This window comes from Gouania willdenowi, chromosome 1 (genome assembly GCF_900634775.1).
Source record: "Gouania willdenowi chromosome 1, fGouWil2.1, whole genome shotgun sequence".
NCBI classification, from domain to species: Eukaryota; Metazoa; Chordata; class Actinopteri; order Blenniiformes; family Gobiesocidae; genus Gouania; species Gouania willdenowi.
The window spans coordinates 4995832-5017422 of NC_041044.1; the positions used below are offsets into that span (position 1 = coordinate 4995832).

The window sequence follows — 21591 nt, forward strand, 5'->3', positions numbered from 1 at the left end:
CTGTGAATCTGTGTGTGCGTCCTGTATCACTGCGCGTGCACCCTGTGAATCTGTGTGCGCTTCCTGTATCACTGCGCGTGCACCCTGTGAATCTGTGTGTGTGTCCTGTACCACTGTGTGTGCACCCAGTGAATCTGTGTGTGCGTCCTGTATCTCTGTGTGTGTACCCTGTGAATCTGTGTGTGCGTCCTGTATCACTGTGTGTGCACCCTGTGAGCATGTGTGCATGGCCAGTGAACCGGTGTGCATATCAGGTGAAGTGACATCAGTGTGTGAGATGCCATGTGTGTCAACCTTAGACACTTTAGTGAACTTTTTAACAATCTTCTCTGTAATTTTACGTTTTGATGAAGATTTCAGAAAATCCTCATCCATCACCACATCTCCCTCCTCCTCCAGTAAACCCCCATTCAGACCAGTGAGCCCTAGCTCTGGCTGAGTGTGAACGTTAACCCCAGCCAGCTCACTGCCATCCTCCTTCTGACTGTCACTAGCAGGGGACCCCTCCCCATGTGAGCCGACGGCTCCCACCTCACTACAGTGTGTGCCCCCCGGTGCTCCGTGCTCTCTCTCTGTGCTCTGTGAGACAGAATGAATCAGTGCTCCCTCAGTGACCGTCGATTTGAACGCTTCACCCCGTATTTCCGAATCTCTGCTATCGGGGTCACGTTGACCAACACGCAGCCCCCCCGCGCTGACAGGAGGCGGAGCCTCTGCATCGGCAGATCGACGCGCGCCACCTCCGTCCGGACACGAGCGGACGAGATGTCCCTCTGCCCCGCATCCAAAACACTTTAAATTGTCAGAACTGACATGAACGGTATAATCAAAGTCATCAATCGGAATCTCATGATTACGTTTATCTCCTGTTTCCCGCTGAGGACCATAAACACCTGCCTCCTAAAGGACACGACATGTCTCAGTTTAGGAGACTTACAGCCCAATGGGATCAGTTTAATCGGAGATACTATCTGACCGTGCCGGGACAGCTCCTTCTCAAGGAGACTGTTCTTCAAAAACGGCGGAACATTCGAGATCATCACCTTTCTCGCAGGGTTCCCCAACGGTAACACCGGAGTCAGAGCACCGCGGATCACCACCCCACTCTCCACCAGCTGATTGGCCTTCTCCGTGCTCTCCACAAAGATCACCACTGCACTGTTCATACGTGAGGCTGATTTAACGCTCCCGAAACCCACCACTTCACCCACCGCCAAACTACATTCCTCCACAGAGACACCCGGCCCCGTACACAGCTTCACGCCGTGCCGCCGGGTCAGTCTCTCCAGCCCGGGGCTGCTCCGCCCCACGGAGCTCACCTGAGCTGTCATGCTCACCTGAGCAGCGACGGCGTTAGCCGCCGCCAAACAATTCACCAAACTGCGCAATCTAACCAAAAACCACCCAACAGAAACCGAGGCAACGCAAAACTATCACACAGAGTGACGAAATAAGCCAGAAAAAGAAGAAAAAAGGTTCAAACTCACTCACAAAACTCCAAAACACCGGGTTTCCGAGCCTCCACTCACACTCACGCTGCCACTCACTCAGAGAGAGAGAGAGAGAGAGAGAGAGAGAGAGAGAAAGTGATGGAAAAGTCCAAAAGTATTACAAATATGGGGTTTTATAATGTTTATTTTTAGTTAAAAATGATAATCACACTGATCATTACCCGCAGCACACAAAACGACAATAGACACACTAAATCAGAGAAAAAAACACAAGATCACTACAAAATACAAAAAATAACCAAAAACGCACAAACTGAGAGAGAATAATTTCAATAATACAGACAACACACACAAAAACGACACCAAAAACACACAAAATAAAAGGAACATATACTGAATGATAAAAAGAACAAAATGACACCAAAAACACACAAAATGATGATAGAAAGTATCTTGGTTTAAAACATGAACTGAAAATACAAGAGTCAGTCCTGGTCCCACATCAGGAGGGAGATGACCAGAAATGATAAAAACTATAGAAATAAATCTATTCAAGAGGCACTAAATACTGTTTTATTCCACTCATTTACAAAATAAGATTCTTTAAAATGTGTGTCATCACTCATTCATTCCATCATTATGCTCTATAGTTGTTTTTTCACAGAATTCTGAGCAAAATGTAGTAGTCGGAAATAATGGGGTACTTACATTCAAAAGTAGGAGAAAGGGGGACTTGATCCAAAAAAGTTTGAGAACCACTGCTGTAGGTAACGTCATGTGAACAGACCACTACAGGTTAAAGAGAGAATCATTTTAAACTGTGAGATCCTAACCACAGAGGTGAGGCAGTCAGCTAGAGATGTGAACAGCAACGACAGTGTGATAAGTTAATGTGTCGTTGCCACAGCAACTTGTTCCCGTTTCTTCTTCTTCCTCCTCTAGTGTCGACGCACAGACACGGCGTGTGCGTCGGCGTTAAAAGAGTAGGACTAGCGATGGTATGTGGGCATATGGAGGCTTTAAAGTTACACAGATATCTGACAGTTACACAACACCACAGCTCAGGCAACGCAACAGTTACACAACAACACAGCTCAGGCAACACAACAGTTACACAACAACACAGCTCAGGCAACGCAACAGTTACACAACAACACAGCTCAGGCAACGCAACAGTTACACAACACCACAGCTCAGGCAACGCAACAGTTACACAACAACACAACTCAGGCAATGCAACAGTTACACAACAACACAGCTCAGGCAAAGCAACAGTTACACAACAACACAACTCAGGCAACGCAACAACACAGCTCAGGTAACGCAACAGTTACACAACAACACAGCTCAGGTAACACAACAGTTACACAACAACATGAAGCACGTTGTGGTAGTCAGAAACACCAATTGTAAGACGTCATGGTCTCACAGCGAGTCAATGCTACACGATGATGATGAGCTGAGAGGATTTCTGGGATATTTTTGGAACACATCATACTTTGGTTTTCATTCCACACCAATAGTGACAGATACAACATTGTTTGATTAATTCAAGTGAGTCTTATAAGCTAATAAGAGGGCGGGGAAAAGCAATTATTACAACTCGATTGAATCTTGTGGCTTTATTCGTTACTTTTTAAAAGCTAGTTTAAAAAGGTGAGTTTTGATGAGTGATTTGAAGGTTGGAGGGTCAGTACAGTGCTGAATGTGTGCAGGGAGTGTGTTTCAGAGGGAGGGGGCAGCTATGGAGAAGGCTCTGCCCCCCCAGGTTTGGTGCTTGGTTCGGAGAGGGAGAGATCGAAGGTTAGCTTTAGAAAATAATGGAGGGGTATGGGGGTATAGGAGAGCTGTGAGGTCGGAGGGAGTGGGGCCTGGTAATTAAGGGCTTTATGTGTGAAGAGAAGGATTTTGAATTGTTACGGTAAGGGACAGGGAGCCAGTGGAGATTTTGAAGGACAGGGGTGATGCGTTTGCATTTCCGGGTGTGGGTGAGAATTTGCATGCAGCAGAGTTTTGGATGTATTGAAATTTATGAAGGACTTGGGATGATGTGCCAAACAGGATGTTCTTGCAACAGTTGAGCCTGGATGTGATGAATGCATGGATAAGGGCCGATAATTATGATGTCTTATTTGGAATAGTTGAGAGAGAGTAAGTTGGTGTGCATTCTTTTCTTTATTTCATTGAAACAGTTTGTCATGGCATAATGGGTTTCATTGGTGATTGAGTTGGTAGAGATGTAAAGCTGGATGTCATCTGCATAGCAGTGGAAATGGAGACCATGCTGGCGGATAATGTTACCAAGAAGGAGCAAGTATATGATGAACAGGATGGGACCAAGCACTGAACCCTGGGGAACGCCTGAGGACAAAGGAGCTATGGAGGAGGAGCAGGTATTGATGTTGAGGATTTTTTGTCTGTCAGTGAGGTAGGATTTTAACCATGAGAGGCCAGAGTCTGAGGAAAGGAGGAGGCCGTTGGTGACTTTAAGAAGAGCTGTTTCTGTGCTGTGCTGGGAACGGAAGCCTGATTTGAATACTTCAAAGAGGTTATTGGAGGAGAGGTGGGATTTGGGAGGAGACAACACGTTCCAGTATTTTTGATGGAAAAGGTAGGTTGGAGATGGGGCGGAAGTTGCACATGCTGTCTGTATTGAGTCCAGGTTTCTTGAAGATGGGGGTGACGGCTGCCAGTTTGAGAGTTGTGGGTACTGTACCAGAGCAGATGGAGGAGTTGATGATTGAGGTTATGAGTGACGCAATGGTTGGGAGACACTTTTTGACGAGACTGGTTGGGATGGGATCAAGAATACCGGTTGAGGACTTCATGTTCGAGGTAATGATGGGAAGCTCAATTGGGAACACAGGAAAGAACTGAGACAGAGGTTGGATGATGAGGTATGGATGAACAGGAGACTGTGAGGGTGTTGAAGCTGCTGTAAATGGTGTCAATTTTGGTTTGAAAAATGAAAGAAAAGCGTTACATTCATCAACTATAAAGGAGGAAGTTTGCAGGATTTAATTTTATGAAGTTCGGGAGTGTACCAGGGTGCAGAGTGTTTGAATAAGACAGTTTTAGTTTTGATGGGGGCCAGTTGTGTTATAGGAAGTGGTGAGTTCAGGAGGATATTGAGAGTACTAGTACTACTAGTAATCAAAATGTGTTTTCCCTGTAAAGGTTTTATGCGCACTAGTAACACAAAATTGTCTAGTAGTAGATTATTTTGTGTAACTAGGAAAGCTTTGAGATTTGACTAGTAACACATACAAAATAAATGGTATATTTATCAAACTGTCAAATTAGATTTTTCAAAGATGTTTTACGTTTGCTTCTACAACAGATACTGATTCTGTTAAGTTCTTAATTTTTTTAAGTAACCACATACATCTATAAAAGTGCCCAGCATGTTTTATGAAAATAAAGTGCAATCAACTTCCAACTAAAATGCATTGAGTAGTGATGTAGTTTAACAAGGTCTGATGGTGCGTTCACTGACACTTAGTGACTGGGCATTTATGTGCTATGCATATGTTATGCAATTAAATGTTTTTTTTCGTTAAATAACATGATTAAAAAAATCGATTTGGACATTTTTTTGGATCGATATGATAATCGTGCGGTTAAATATTGCGATATATCGCAGAATCGTTTTTTTTCTTACACCCTATACTCGTAAAGCAAAATTTACTAGTGAAATATTTTAAGTCTACTGCTTGCCATACACTAGAGGCCAAAAACCTTTACCAGTAAAACTAGTATTACTAGTATAGTTGAAATTTCACTTGTGGGAAATGAAGTGGGAGAGATTAGAATGAAATCCAGCTCTATGATTGGTTGTAATATTTTCAAAGCGCCAATGGCAAACATGACTTTGCTTTTCCCCTCCCCCTTATTAGCATATAAGGCTCACTAGTAGTACGAGTGTATGATTGGGCTGTACATTGCCATGAATCTGGTGATACAATACAATTTGCATGTCGATATACGATATATCCCAATATTAAACAATACGATATAAATCATGATATATCAATATATCAAGTACTGTAAATGGTAACTAAATGTAATTCAAGTACATATATAAAAAAAACAAGTGGTATGTTTATCAAACTGTCAAATACAAATTTTCAAAGTTCTGATTCTGTTAAAGACAGTGTAAAGCAAATTCTGACATTTTCTTCTAAAGACATTAAATGTCATAAATTATTCCAAAAAACATGCAATAAGCCATTCAACCATTTATAATGTAATTATGGAGCTTGACTTCAATAACTATTTTTAATTTCTGTGTTCAGAATTTAATGGGCGGGTCAGAAATCATAGCCGTATGTGACGGAGCCATCATTAGCATTAACCCGACCCTGCTGCTGAAGCACACCAAACTTCCGCGGCCTCCAGCGGGCGCAATTTGACTCATAGCCAAAAAAAAAACATATATTCAGACTTAGTTGAATAAAACACATTCGCTGGTGCTACGTTTTTCATGAAAAAAGCACTTTTATATCCCGCGATTTTGTTTTTTGCCTCTCGCGGGCGCAGTTTTGATTCTTCCCGTGAGGGATGCACATATTCGGACTCAGGCGGAGCAGAACTTTTCCACTAACACCTCGTTTGTATTTTTCCTAAGTTTTTTGGTCTTTCACAATGCTCTCTCTGTGGGCGTAATTCCATAAAATTCTTAATATAATTTACATAATATACAAATATTTTAAGTGTCAAAAACGCAGTCACTAGGAAATGATAAAGACTGCAAAAGCAGGTTTGCAAAATAAAATCAAGTAAAAAAGTTTTAAAGGACCACAACAGCCAATGATAATTGACCCTCCTGCTTCCCGTAGCAGCTCAGAGCTTTGTTTACAACATGGCGGACACCACGGAGGCTCTGTAGACCCAAATGTCTGTCGTTTGTAGTGATGCACCGAAAAAACAAGCCGACTGGATCAAAAAAACGAGCGAACCCTGCGCTCAGTGCGGCTTGTCTGGATATAAAGCGTTGGATTGAGCAGTGCTGTTCTAATCCTAATTTTATTTAACATTTATGCTTGCCTGGATATCTTTGTGTCTATATCCTTGCATCCAATTTCAACCATCCTTTTATTACTCTGTGTTAGGCTTTTGTTGTGCTGCAGTGGTGTGTGTGTGTGTGTGTGTGTGGTGTCTGATCCGTTTGACTTATGGTTTCATTAGCTGCGGCAGAGAGAGCCTTGTAATTTGTGGCTGAATTATAGAGGATGGAGGTGGACAACACCAGGGGAGCTCCCCTGGAATGTTACACACACACACACACACACACACACACACACACACACACACACACACACACACACACACACACACACACACACACCACACGCACACACACACACACACACACACACACACACACCACAGAGAAGTGAACTAACCCATCAATCAGCCTACCACCCACTCACTGGCTCGCTCTCAAAGGTGGGGTGTTTCCCGAACACACCGCACAGCAACAAGCGAGCTCCCACACACACTCCTTGTAAAATGTCCTCTCTCACACACACACACACACGCATCGCCCACATGGGAGCACCCAGCAGCAGAGAACATGTGGTAGTGGGAACTCAGCAAAAACAGCTACAGGGGAATAACCACAGCATGAGTGTGTGTGTGTGTGTGTGTGTGCTCTCCAATAGTAATACACGTCTTATTTCCAAGATAGAAGAAGAGGAAACACACACGCACACACACACACACACCAGTCAGTCTATGTTTTAAATAAAGTAAGACTGTGTTGTGGTTGTTGTTGTGTTATTTATTATTATTAGCCTAGCTGCCACTCATTACTGTTATTATGTCGTATTACTCATGTTAATGGTGATATGCCTCCATGTCACAACTGGGTTTTCCACAAATAGCTGCAGTGACATCAGCGAGGGCGGTGACGTCGTCCGCGGCTGACGTCACGTGTCTCCCAGCGTTCTATAATCCCGAGTACGTACTAGCATCACGTATTCGATCGAGCTTTCTAAACTTAGCTCCACTAATGTTGCCGTCCCTTTAAGGTGCATTAGTGTAGAGTTTCATGCTAGGATGACTGTTTGAGTTAGGGATGCACATAATGGTTTTGTGTTCATCCTAATTTAACATAACGTTATCCAGTTAGCTAGCTAGCTAGCTAACTGGATAACTATTATTATTTAACTACTTTTTGTAACTTTCATTGGATTGAGGTAAATATCTAATCTAAGGCTGTGTTCGAATTGTCACACTCTGTACTATACACAACAAACTCAATGAGTATATACTGTCTATTATATACGTACTATAAGTATGATTAGGATGATGAGCGTTTCCCACTGAAGGATATTTCCAAGTTTCCCAAGATGCATTTGGAACCTACAGCACGTTAAAAACCTGAATCACACTGAGGCTAAACATCTCTGTTGATTTCTCCAACTTTGAAAGTTCTGGAAACATTTAAAAGTGAGACAGTGACGAAGTAAAATATCAACATGTGCTCATTTCATCCATAAAACTGATGTTTACACATTTTATTCACACAATTTAGAGATTTTTGGAACCCTCCATTGTGCTACTGACTAAACTTCCGGTTAACTTCAAAACAAGAGCCGTATTTATGACTAATGGAAGACAAGAAGAAATGTTTTTATTTTGAAAAGGGTTTGATTTTTAACTTGAAGCCGGTCCCAGGACCATTTTACATTTTGCTCGCAATGCATCATTGGACATTTGAGTATGACTAGTGTGCCCATCGTGCATACTTAAAAAATGTCCCCATATAGTATACATCTGGGTAGTTTTTGCGTACTCAATCTTTGCATACTATCTAATGCAATAACCACTACCAAAACATAACAGAAAATGCTTTCCTGACAAAATGATAGCTTTATGACTAAATATCTGATATAATATGTGACGTACAAAGGTGAGTTCACACCGTACGCAACTTCAGCTACTCTGGTGACCTCAATTCTAGCGACGCAACATGTGGCTTTTGGTCTAATTTGGTGCAGCCCCTGAAACAAAATTGTAATTCATGAAGTTGGAAGTTATATGAAGCCCAACTTCACACACAAAAACTTGAGAAACACAAATGGCAACAAAAGTACACAAAATGCAAAACAAAAACACACTAAATAACCACTTAAACACAAAATGAAAAAAAAAAAAAACAGCAACATAAACAAAAGGACTTCACAGACACACAAAATGACAAGAAAATTGCACAAAATGACAGAAAAATACACAAAATTACAACAATAACAGAAAAATGCAACAAAAACACACTCGATAAATACACAAAAAGGCAACAAAAATGAGCCTTATTGACAAGAAATAGACAAAATGAATCCAAAAACACGCAAAAACTCAAAAACATTAAGTAAACCTGCACAAAATGATTACAAAAACAAAAGTCTCTGTTCTTTCCTGTGTTAATGCTAAGATCGGTCTTAATTCTAAATGCCAACATAAATGTTGATAATGTGGCCCTTGGATCAGACGACGACATTTTTGTGGCCCCGCTCTGATAAAAGTTGCCCATCTCTGCAGTAGGAGATCACTAGCTGTGTTGCCATTACTCTTGGAATTGTGCAAAATTTAAATAGCGCAATAAAAACTGGTAAAAAAGACACTTAAAGTTCAAGAAAACACTCAAATATCACGAAAAAGTTTATAACGTTTTCATGAGGAGGTTTTTATCAGACGTTTCAATATTGACGTAACCTGGTCACATGAAAACATGACTGCGGTACGTGTAAACAGAAGAGGAGAGCAGACATTCTTAGCATTATACTTAAAAAACGTGAAACAAAAAAGGAATACAGAGTGTTATAAGGAGGTTTGGAGCGTCCGTCTTTTTGTAGCAAAGTCTCGCGGGATGAGATTTCACAGGAGTATGAGGCTCTTGCCCAAAAACAACCCTCAATGGAAACACGTCAAAGCGCAATTATACTTTGTCGACATTAGAAATATCGCTTTTATTTTGCTAAATATCTGTATAACTGATTCGACAATTAGCTAAGCAGGTAGAAGCAGGGACAAGAGAGAGATTATGGCGCTACAGAGTGATATTGTGAAGTATCCAGCAGCTCACAGCCACCACATAACTAACACAGAACATGTGTGAACCTGAGGGATTAGTGATTATGCTGCGATCGTGAGATAAAACCATCAACTAACTGGGCCAAATGGGTCATCTCTGCATGTCGGGAGGAAGAGGAAGGTTACATCTGTGGAGAATGACGGGGGGGAGAGACTTGGAGGAATGCCAAAATACGTAAGAAATCCATTAAACTCTGACATAGATAGCAAAATAATAATAATTTTACCATCAAAAACCTGGTCACAGTGTTGTTTTTTGTAGTTTTATAAAAGGAAACCAATGTTGAGGTGTTCCGAAAGCAAAAAATAAAAATGCTTCAAAGTCACTATAGGTTTTTTCAGAAAAATATGTTTTTCTCAGCCTTTTGTGAAAGTTTTTGTGTGAAACGTGCCTCTATTCAACACGAAGAAGAACGAAACAAGCAAGAACAAAATGATTTTTTCTGATGAAATTATAGACTTTAATCTTTCATAATCTGATGTCAGAATTCAGATTGTCATAGTACAAAATATTCTTAGGGTCTTTAAAAAAAATCAGTCAAAATGTTAAAAAACAGCTGGCACTGTGGGGTTAAACTGAGTAAAATACACGATTCTGCAACATGTGTTTTTATAAGTTTTTAAAATTAAACTAATTCAATCAAAGTAATTCATAAAACAATGACAGCATTGCTCTGTGGGTGAGAGACGAAGCACCAGCAAAGTAAAGGCAAAGCAAAGCGCCTTCCACAATTTGGTGTAGTGAGGAGGATTTGGGGTGGTGCCCCATCACCCCCCCCCCCCCCCCATCTCTCTCTGGCTGAGGCTGATAATACAACTGCACCAGGATGAAGGCTGACTATGGCCTCGCTCTTATGTAACCACATGTACAAATTCACAGGCGAGAGGAGGAATGGAGGAGGAAGGGCCGGGGCGAGCGAGCGAGCGAGAGAGAGAGAGAGAGAGATGGTAAAGGCCTGTGGGACAGAGTGATTGAAAAAGAAAGTAGAGAGAGAGAATAGAAGAGAGTGAGTGTAAGCATCCAAAATGAATGATGACTTGTGTGTTCTATTTAATATCAGTCTCCTTGTGTTTCAGACGTTAGAAGTGCTTTAGATGCTAGCAGGGTTCCCCAGTTGTGACACATCTGTCCATCTGTGCAGCACATGAGTATTGCACTTGTCTTATTGGTGGAGGATGATGCTCTCTGCGATCCGATGGAGCTATAGACCCTAAAGCCTAATAACTGGGAATGATTGCACTGCACTGCTGGGCTTTATGGGAGCAACAACACATGTTATCTTAGATGGAGCTCATTTGATCCCAGACACTACACGTCTGCCTTCTGCTATTAGAGACGGACCAAACAACATAGAACAATACAATGACTTAGTGTTACATTATCAATGATCCAATATTAAACCCCTATTGCACCCCCGACAACACAGTAAAGCAACTTTTATCACAGCACTGTAATTGTCTGATCTGATTATCAACACTCACATCAGTATTTGGAATAAAGACCAATCTCAGTGTTAACACAGGAAACAACAATGGCTTTTATGTTTGTTGTTGCTGTTGTTTTGTAAATTAAAAATGACAATTTCCAAGACTAGTATTTACCAAAATAAAAGACACTAAGACACAACATATTATTCTCCATCAGACGTTGGATATCAAGTCACTTGTTTCATTCACTTGAACAAAGATTGGTGGCTGTTCCCAGAAATTGGATGACAACATTAATCTGAAGCACAGTAATTGAGAAGGAAATCCCACTTTGACAAACAAATGTTGCACCGTTTCCATCTGTCACAATGTGTCATCGTCTTCATTTCAGATTGTTATTAGGATAATTTAGCTGACACTGTTACTGTGAGTGAGCTGCAGCTCTACAATGAGCTTTGATTAGCTAACAGGGAACAAGATAACAGGAAACCAACAAGTTTAGTGTAAGTGTGGCTGTGCATGAGAACACCAGAATCCTGCAGTTTGCAGATAATGGATAAATTGAGAATTGATGAAAGGCGTTACATCAACCATTAAAGACAAACTTACATTTTTTTTAATGAATCACCTGAATGTCTCGTTATCTGCTTCTGCAGAGCTTGATGACAACACATTGGTTTCAACCAGGTGTGTTGGAGCAGGGACACATCTAAAAGTCTCAGGAATCTAGCCCTTGACGACTGGAGTTGAATACCCCTTCTCTAGGCTGTATCAAACTGTATCACAACATAACCTAACTGATTGAGCGGACATTTGCTCATCTGTGAGCAGTCGCATTTTCTGGTTCAATAAACAGGAAGAGATTCAAATTCTGATGTAGCTAGTTATGATTTACAGTCCGCATAAACAGGACTGAATCATAACATAACCTAACCACTAGAGCGGACATGGGCTCGTCTGTGAACAGTCACATTTACAGACCTTGGAGTCGCTGTTAGCTTACCAATAAACAGGAAGAGATTTGTCACCTTTATAATAAGTGTTGACTAGGCCACTGGGAGTGAGGCCCAAGGCCAAGACAGGCTGATGTGATAATAATGTATCATGTTGTTCTGCAGTCAGTGCCTTCTCCTCGTCCTTCTCTCTCTGCTCTGTTTCAGGTGTCGTGAAGCTGATGATGTCAGTTCCTGATCTGTGGTTCATGGCTCAACCAGTCTGGGACACTCTGATGTTCTATCTCTCTATCCTGTTCTGTTGGTCCTTCTGTCCACTAACCACAACCAGTCCACGCAGATGGCTGCCACCTCTGAACCTGGTTCTAACGGAGATTTCTTCCTGTTTAAAGGGAGTTGTTTCTTCCCACTGTCACTAAATGCGTATTCATGAGGATCTTGTTGGCTTTTTTTCTTTCTTATAATGATTTTTATATTTTGATAAGCGCATTGAGATGACTTTGTTTGTATGACTACTTGTGTGTTAATTCTGGTTTGCGCTATACAAATAAAGTGAATTGATTGAGTCTATTAGAAGAACAACAACGGGGGGGGTAGAGGAGTAAGCATGACGGAATCCTTTTGTCCTAACTTAGCCACAGATTGGGTAGAGAGGCATTCAATGACCTTGCACACAAATTTTCAATTAATATTTCAACAGTCCATGGCCCATACCAGATTTTTCACTTACCGGTACCACCTCAGGTGGCAAATTCTAGCCAAGTGTTTTGAAAGAGACTACTGTATATCCCAAGAACATATTTGGATGTGATAGCCATTTCACAGTGGCAACTTAGTCACAGAAAAAATATGATGAATGTAATAACTGCTATATGTGAACAGATTTGATAAAAATAATAATACAACTATATATATAAAAATATTTGTAACTACCTCATGTGCAGTTAAAACAACAAGTTCGTATAGTTTCATGCATATTGTTCAATGTTTTACAATAAAATAAGATTGGAACATTAAAGGCGTATGCTCTGTTATGAAGAAAAAAAAATCGGGATCAGCCAAAATTGGAATCGGCAGGTCAGGCTTTAAAAAAAAAAATCGGCAGAAAATCGGCAGAAAGTTGCAATTGGTGCACCCCTAATCACAATGCTATATGAATAAAAGTTAGCAAAATTGTAAATGAACTTTAGTAATTGAAAATGTAATTATAATTGACTTTCAGGGAAAAAAATGATAATTATAATTTATTTTCATTTCATAATCATGATGAAAAACATAATTGTAATTAAAAAATGTAATTGACCCCGGCCGTGGTAATGAGTAACGCAGACATGGGGACTTCAATGGCTGAAATGGAAGGAAATGAAGAAGGAAGGAAGGAAGTGGATGGATGGAGTGAAGACAGAGAGGGAGAGGTCTGACCCACTTAGCACAGCCTGCAGTATTTATAGATGAAAGTGTCCTAATTGGTGAGCCGTGGGGACGGCCACAGCTCAGCACTGGTACCCTACTCCTCTACTCCTACTCCCTGTCCTTCACCTCCACAACCTTCGTCATGCTCTGGACCCATAGCGCTACTCTTTCACCTGAAGCCCCGCCCCTCCATAAAGACAATCGTTTTGTGGTCATTAATTTTCTTCAGCAAATCAGTGACCCTCGCCTGACATCGTCCACTTGCTGCTTATTAAATCAACTTTATTTCTTTTATCTGATCTTTTCTCAATAACATGACCCTAACTTATTGAGCTTCTTTTCTCATCCAACTTTTGTTGGTGACGTAAAAGTTTAGGCAATAATTCTAAGGCAGGGGTTCCCAAACCTTTCAGTCCCCCAAAAATAAAGATGACAGACACTGGCAACCCCCACTATCCCAGGTGGAGACTGAAAACGTAAAAGAAAATGTGCACACAGGACTCGTGCATTTATTACCTCAAACAAACACAGGCTTAACACCAGCAGACCAGAGAAAAACATCATGACATCATGAAATGATTGACATGTTATCAGAACAATTAGTCAAGGTTTAATAGCTATAAACGTTGCAGTGCGTCAACATATGTGTATGTGTGTGGCAGCATCAGCTGCAGAGTCAGTCATCTGTTTGAAACACTCACCAGAGTGTTAAGCTGCTAAGTCACTTTCTTCTCCTCCTCATCTCTCCTAACCACAGGAATAGTGCATTTAAGGTGATAATCATTTGTTTTGTCCAATCGCTGCGTCGCATTGTGTCACAAACACGTCAGATCATGTCAAAGGTGATACGAGGCAATATAACAGATACTAAAAATGGAACTGCTCCCTGGGCACTACACCATGGCTGCCCACTGCTCTTCAGGGAGGGGTTAAATGCAGAGAACACATTTAGTGTATGTAGATTTACATATATGACTATAAAGTATAATGTATATTCTATTGTAAACTGTTTGTTTTACCTGTGAGGTAGTTTGAGCGGGAGGAGCTCACATTCTTTTAGGAGGAGCCAGGGTTGTCAGTAGGTGGAGTTTCCGCGTTGTGACGTCACAACACGAGAAAAATCCAACTGGGCTATTTAAAGCTGATTTTTACAAAATGTGGAATAACAAGGGAGGGAGGAACAAAAGTTTTTCAACTTTAGCCCTCTGAATGAGGCTAAAGGGATGCATATCACTGTAGCAAAATCATTATAAAGTGAATTTTTCATAATACTGCCACTTTAAGGTTGATCCAGTGCATCCTGCATGTGGCTAACAGGTGACTTGCGGACGCAGCAGTGAATGGTGATCATATCCAGTATCAGCAATAGCAGGGTGTTTAGTTTTATATGTCTGAGCATTTTTACGGGCTTTAAACTGTTGTATGCAAGAACCCCTTTGCGGTCCTCTCCTTCACCTTCTCCCCTAATGCCTGAAGTTGAAGGCATTTGACCCGGAAGCATGGAGGGGAGGGAGGTAAAGTCGAGAGGGACCGGTGCAAAAATGCGCGCGCCCACAGCCCCGGGGCTGGACAAATCGATAACTTCCACGCCCTCCCCGTGGACGAGGAAGAGAGGCCGGTTGGGTGGGGCTTCAGGTACGAGCGACGGCGGCAAACCATACAACGCTTAATTTAAAAGATGTTGTCCCAAGCTTAATGCAGTGTGTTAATGTGAACTAATACGGCCTCACACACCTGTGCTTGTCTGTGGTGCAGTAAAGTGACGGGCAAACGTGAGTGTCCTAAATCTGTCGTTATCGCCCATCCCGAGGAGCATTATTGAAATCAACTCATGACCCCCACTCGGTGGCTTGCGATCCCCAAGGGGGTCGGACCCCTGAATTGGGAGCCACTGATGTAAGCAGCTGGTAAATTACTGTGACTAGAAAACAGCAGGTATACACACAAAAAGTGTAATAAACAATAAGTAGTGATGGGCAGTAACGTGTTAGAAGTACCTCTTATCTCAATGGAGGCAAAAAAAGAAAAAGTGACAGTGTCTGACCTGAGGGTCACATTATCAACATTCATGTCAGCATTTAGAATAATGACCAATCTGAGCATTAACACAGGAAAAAACAAAGGGTTTTTGGTGTTGTTTTGTAAACACTAGTACAGTGCCCGTCAGAAGTATGTATTCATAAAGTGGGAGGAGCTTAAGTAGAGTTGTCAGTTATGGCCAAATGAGTATCTGTTTGAAGGTTGGATGTACAAAGAGGTGTACATACTCTGTAGTGTTATAAAGGGGTTTATTTATGTGTGCAAAGTAAAAAAGCATGTGCGATTTCCCTGGTTTAATTCTATGGGACATGTGCATGATAAATATTTTTTTTTCTTACTCATTTCTATATTTTTTCATTTGATGTATTTTTCTGAGATGTATGTGTTTTTCGGAGCCGTGTATTTTTGTATCTTTTAGTGTAGTTTTGTGCATGTCTCTTGCCATTTTGTCTATTTTTTTGCATAAATATTTAGTTTTGTATATTTTGAGTCATTTTCTTATTTTTGTTGTTGTTTGGTAGATTTTTCAAATTACTCCAAAATAACGGATGCACATACTTGGGGTATTTGGAAGCTGTTGACAAAGTTTCAGGTCGAACAGACACCGAGTCAGGGAGATATTTGCTCCACACACACACACACACCACACACACACACACACGCACACACACACGCACACACGCACACGCACACACACACACACACACACACACACACACACACACACACACAGAACATTCTTGCTTTTATAGGTAAATAGATATGTAAATATATATAATTTGGTGTGTTTGTTGTTTTGCGTGTTTTTAGTCTATTTCTGTTGTATTTTTTTAATGATTTTGGAGTCACTGTGTTTTTTTGTTGTCATTTAATTTGTTTTGGTTATAAGTTTCTATGTTTGAGTCTTTTTGTGCGTTTTTTGAGTCAGTCTGTGTAAGTTAGGTGTTTGTATATTTGTAGTCATCGTGTGTGATTTTTGAGTAAATTCATGTATTTCTGCTGTTGTTTTATGGGGTTTTTTGTTGTTGTACTCTTGTGTTTTTGTATATGTTTTCTGTTATTTTTGGTCGTCGTGTGTTTTTGTAGTAAATGTGTGTATTTTTGCTGTAGTTTTCTGGGTTTTATCTATTGTTTTGTGTATAATAACTTACTTTGGGGGGCTAAAGTGTCCTATAGCAGTTACAGTCCAGTTACAGCCCAGACTGACTTTCATTCCAGTTGACAGGTCAGACTTTCACGGTTTGATGAACGCTACTTAATGACAAGATTTTAAACTGGACTGTTTAATCTTATTTGGTCATAATCATGAATTATCAGCCACAAGACTCTTCTCCAAGCACTTGATGAAGATAGTGAAGAAATATCGGCCAATCTTACTAAACCCAACTAGCGTAAGGAAATAGACAGACAAACATGGATAAAATAAGCTTAAGAAATGAATTGAAGGAGCGACTCACGCAGGAAGTACTCCGAAGCATCCGCCTCATAGTCGGCGTCCTCGGGGAAGTGATCTATCTGCTTACACATGCCTTTGAAAGAACCTGTGACAGGATGAAAGCACACACGACTCATAAATACTCAATGAATAATTCATTTTCATTTGGAAATACTGAGTAGAACCCATTCTATCTTGTCTACATGTTTATTATCTGTGGCTACGTCATGAAAGTCATCATGAAAATACAGATGGGAATGAAGAGAAGAGATGTAAGACATAATGTGAACGCAACGTGGTTTTAAACTGAAGGGAAACAGAAATGACGGAAACATGGAAGTTTGGAAGCTTTTAGGACTGAGGTGATGGCAGACGTGAAAGTGATGGATTACAAGTACTTTTTTGAGTATATCTCTAAAGCAGTGTTTAGGACCCATTACTCTTTTGTAATGCACCTCTTTTTTATTCTTCTTTTTCCAAAAAAAGTGATCACATTTTTTAGGGCCTAAACACGTTAGGCGAGTGTCATATTTGTGTGATTTTCTTGTGTGTTTTAGGTGTTCTTTTTATGTTTTTGTTGTTATTTGTGTGTTTCCCTTGTAATTGTTGGTGTTGTTAGTGTTAATTGTGTGTTTTTAGTGTAATTTATTATATTTAGGGCCCGAGCACAACAGTGTGTAGGACCCTATTGTAATGCACCTCTTTTTTATTAGTATTATTATTATTACAAAAAAGTGATCACATTTAGGGCCTAAACACGTTCAATAACTCACTAAAATTTTAATGCGTATTAGGACTGGTGAAAAATTTGGTATTTTGGGGGGATTGGACATGTGAATGATAAAATGACTCAATGGCGCCCCCTTGAAAATTGTATTTGCTCCCAGCTGGCACTGATGACATCATCACTGTGTAACTTCTGCAAATTCTGACGTCATCACTCTCTACAGCAATTACATCATCATCACAGACAGACAGATTCCTTACTTTCATAGAGAGATACGTCTTGCATCCAACACTGCACTGTTAAAGTACTTCACACATTCATATTTTTATTTTAAACATACATGTTTATTTGGTTGTTAGAAAACAATCTTGACCATAAAGTTGAATCTTTATAGATGTAAATATTCCTCTTAGCAGCCTGTTCACTTGGATGATGTGCTACGCTAATGGAAGGTTTTAAGAGTTTGTAGAGCTAATAGATGCTAATTAATTATAGCAGCTTTCATTTGTATGCCCAACCGTTAATGAGTAAATTATTTTAAAAATGTACACCCTAAACCACATACTGTACTGATTTCAGATCAGCAGTTTATGAAGGCATGCTAAACATAATTCACATACTTTTCATACTTAATTAAATAGAAATTGGTCAGAAAATCTAGAAAATAAAAAGTGAAGATCATTTTGGGTAACTAGTAACTTTTACTTTGAGTTCTATTTAATTGAGCTACTTTTTACTTGCACTTTAGTATTTTATGTTTGAGTTAATTCTACTTGTACTTGAGTACTTCTACTATCGGTGCTCTTTACACCTCTGGGTAATGGCGAAGAGAAAAAAGGGAAAAGAGCAACAAAGCAGAGAGAAAGATGGGAGGAGTTTCTCGCCGGTTCTGATGAGCAAACTAACCAAGCTTTTGTTTTTTTATATTTTTGTACCATGACAGCAGAGAAGAGAACAATTTTCCAACCAAAGCGCAGCACATAAAAGTGATTGTAGGGGGGAAACAAAAAGGAAACCTGACAGGAATCTAACAACAGCCTCCCTGGTATATTTACATATCTTTAATACACCTCTGCAAACACTCAGATGAACAAAGTGTTTTTTTATCAGGTAGACTTTGATGGATGCATTAAAGACGATAATTCACCAGGAACCCACGACGAAACCCTTTCAACATGCAGAGTAACGTTTGCTTTCATCATCGTGTGATTACAGCATGAACTGAGCGTGTGCCTGAGACTGACACGACTGTATGTGATGAATGAATACTGTGCTTCTTTGTTGTGATTGTTTTGTTGTGTAAATGTGACTGTGCTACTACTACAAAGGGAGACGTACACTAAGGGCACTACGATGACTCCAGGATGGAGTCAAACACACAAACAAAGCGTTGGTGTGTCAAGTTCTTGACCAGAGGTGAAAATAATGAATTACAAATACTCAAGTTTCTGTAATTGCGTTGCTTTTATGGGTACTTTTTCAAATTTATTTCTAAATAAGTAATTTTACTTAAAAAGTAAAGTAATTTACACCCAACAGTTACTGAGTAAATTACTATTTTTTTTGTTTTAAAATAATCAACGGACATTGTGAAACTACAAAAAATGAAATAACGAAAAAACAATCAAATGTGACACATCATAGCCGACCAATCAGATTAAACGTAATGTACGGCACCAAAACAACATTAAATTTCATAGAGTTCATAAATGTAGCTAAACTTAGAGCCTGACAATTTCTTTATTGTGAATTGAATTCATTGGTGTTAATTTATTCAAAACCTTTTATCTTATACAGATGCCTTTGTAGAGAATAAATTAAGTTCCAATCGCGCAAGATTTCTTGCAAGTTTATACATGAGATGTTTACTGTATGCAAGGGAACAATGGCAAGATTTATTACCAAAAATAAACGTGGCCGCTGAAAGTAACTAGTAACTTTTACTTTGAGTACTATTTAAATGAGCTACTTTTTTACTGGTACTTTAGTATTTTATGTATGACTCACTCATTTATCAAGTATTGAAGTTAGATATATCACTACTCTACACTTCTACAGCTGAAGCCCTTCAGCGGACATAGGCGGGGTTGTGACGTTTTATCCTTGTGTCAACAAATGTTTTGCCTTGAGTTGTAGTTTTTTTCATGTCAAGATGAAAAAAAGCATGAAGATAACTAATAGTAAAATAACTGTTCATATATGTTGCTTGTACTGTTACATGGGTACATCCATATTTAGGCCGGGCTACCGGACTCAAAACACCTCTCACTTTGTTCTTGTTCTTCTTCTTGTTGTTGTGTACACAAGTTTAAATCACTACTCCTCTGTTATTGGTGAACGGATCAGGCTGAACATTGGTATTAATAATCAATGGATGTGTACGGATTGACGCTTGGAGCACGATTTCTGATTTGTGGCCCAGGGGGGCCCCCAAAAGAAAAAATGAATCCATTCCTCATTTATTTGCAAGTCAAATATTACGACGGTTAGTGGTACTGAATCATTGGCACAAACCAATGTATAAATGGGGCCCATTACCCCGTACAATTCACGGGGGCATCGGGGGGGGGGGGTCCCATTTTTCAAATGACTACTCCTCCGTTAGTTCTCATTAGATCAGAATGCAGTTTGGTATGAATACTGTATGAATGAATATGATGAGATGCTTGGAGCCCTTTTTTTTAATTGGGGTGAAGGGGCTCACCCCCCATTTCCGGTAATTTCCAAATTTATGGGCACATAGTCTCGCACAAATCAATTAGGGCCATTTTTTTTGGCAATTTCCAATTTCCAGTCAATTTCTCATTTATTTGTGAGTCAAATATTGTGACAGTTGGTGGTACCGAATCATTGACACATATCAATAAGTGAATGGGGCCCATAAGTCCGTATGTGCCACGGGGGGTAAGGGGGACCCATTTTCCAAATGACTACTCCTCCGTTAATGCTCGTTGAATCTGGCTGTAATTTGACATAGATACTCTATGAGCGAATGTCCAGAGCCTCTCGGAGACCTTCTTTTACTTGGTGCAATTCTCGGGAACATGGTTATTTGGCACGGAGACGTTCTGCGGGCTTGGCCGTAGTTCATCCGAACTTGTTATAAATGATTTGGATGGTGAGTCAACAAATTCAGGCCCCAGTTTAGCACATACATTTATATGTAAATTAAGGTAAAATAAAACAGCTTTTCACAGTGAAGTGGTCGTGATGAGAATCAGCACCTCCAAATCCAAGGCCTGGTTTTAGTCCGGATAGAATTTATCCGGATTTGGTAATCCTATTTTTTCACTATCCAGACAGAAAAAGTGGTTTAAAAAAAGGTTCAAAGTGTCAATATTGGAACAATTAGTTTAAACTGGTAAATAATGGGCATGATAAATCGTGAATGTGGTTAAATTGGCAAAAAATAAGCATGAAATACGGTTAAAAGAGGATAAAATGACAATAATGGGTCAACATACTGTATGTGACATTAGGTGAAAAAGTGGTGGAAAGGGTTTAAAAAGCTGAAGATTTCTTGAAAGTGGAGAAAATGTGCAGAAAAGGCAATGAAATGTGAAGAATGGGAGTAATGTAGTAAAAATGCATTAAATATGGCAAGAAAAAGTGATGAAAACAAGTTAAAATATGGCAAGTTTAGATGCAGAAAAAGGGTAAAGATAAGCAAAAACAGGCTCAAATTGTTAAAAGAAATATTCAGTTTTTTTTTTTTACTTTGTCTGCACATGCTGTCGGAGGTCAACACTACAAGAAGTGCAATCTTTTCAAGACAGCAATGCATCTTTTGTTATTGCAATTAAAAAAAATGTATTTTATTTATTTAATTTTATTTATTGCAGAATTGTGAGGATCCCTAAGGAAGGGTTAGAAACACTTGATTTATTATTATTGTCTTGGTTTTGGTGCATTCTGGTCTCGGGCAAGTTTTGGTCTTAGATAGTGTGGTCTTGAACACAACACTAGGTAGTTCTATAGTAGGCGATTTAAAACACAGTAAAATCATAGACAGTGTGAAATCCTCCTATAAAAACTTCTGTTGTAGAGTTT

At 39.9% G+C, this 21591-nt stretch overlaps 1 protein-coding gene across 1 annotated transcript in view; it reads right to left on the bottom strand.

Moving 5' to 3' along the window:
- cacng2b (calcium channel, voltage-dependent, gamma subunit 2b) overlaps window positions 1-21591 on the bottom strand; it is a 93729-nt gene that overhangs the window by 23900 nt on the left and 48238 nt on the right. Inside the window, 1 exon segment of the mRNA XM_028454783.1 lies at window positions 16837-16920. Within this exon segment, the coding sequence (XP_028310584.1) occupies window positions 16837-16920 (84 nt within the window).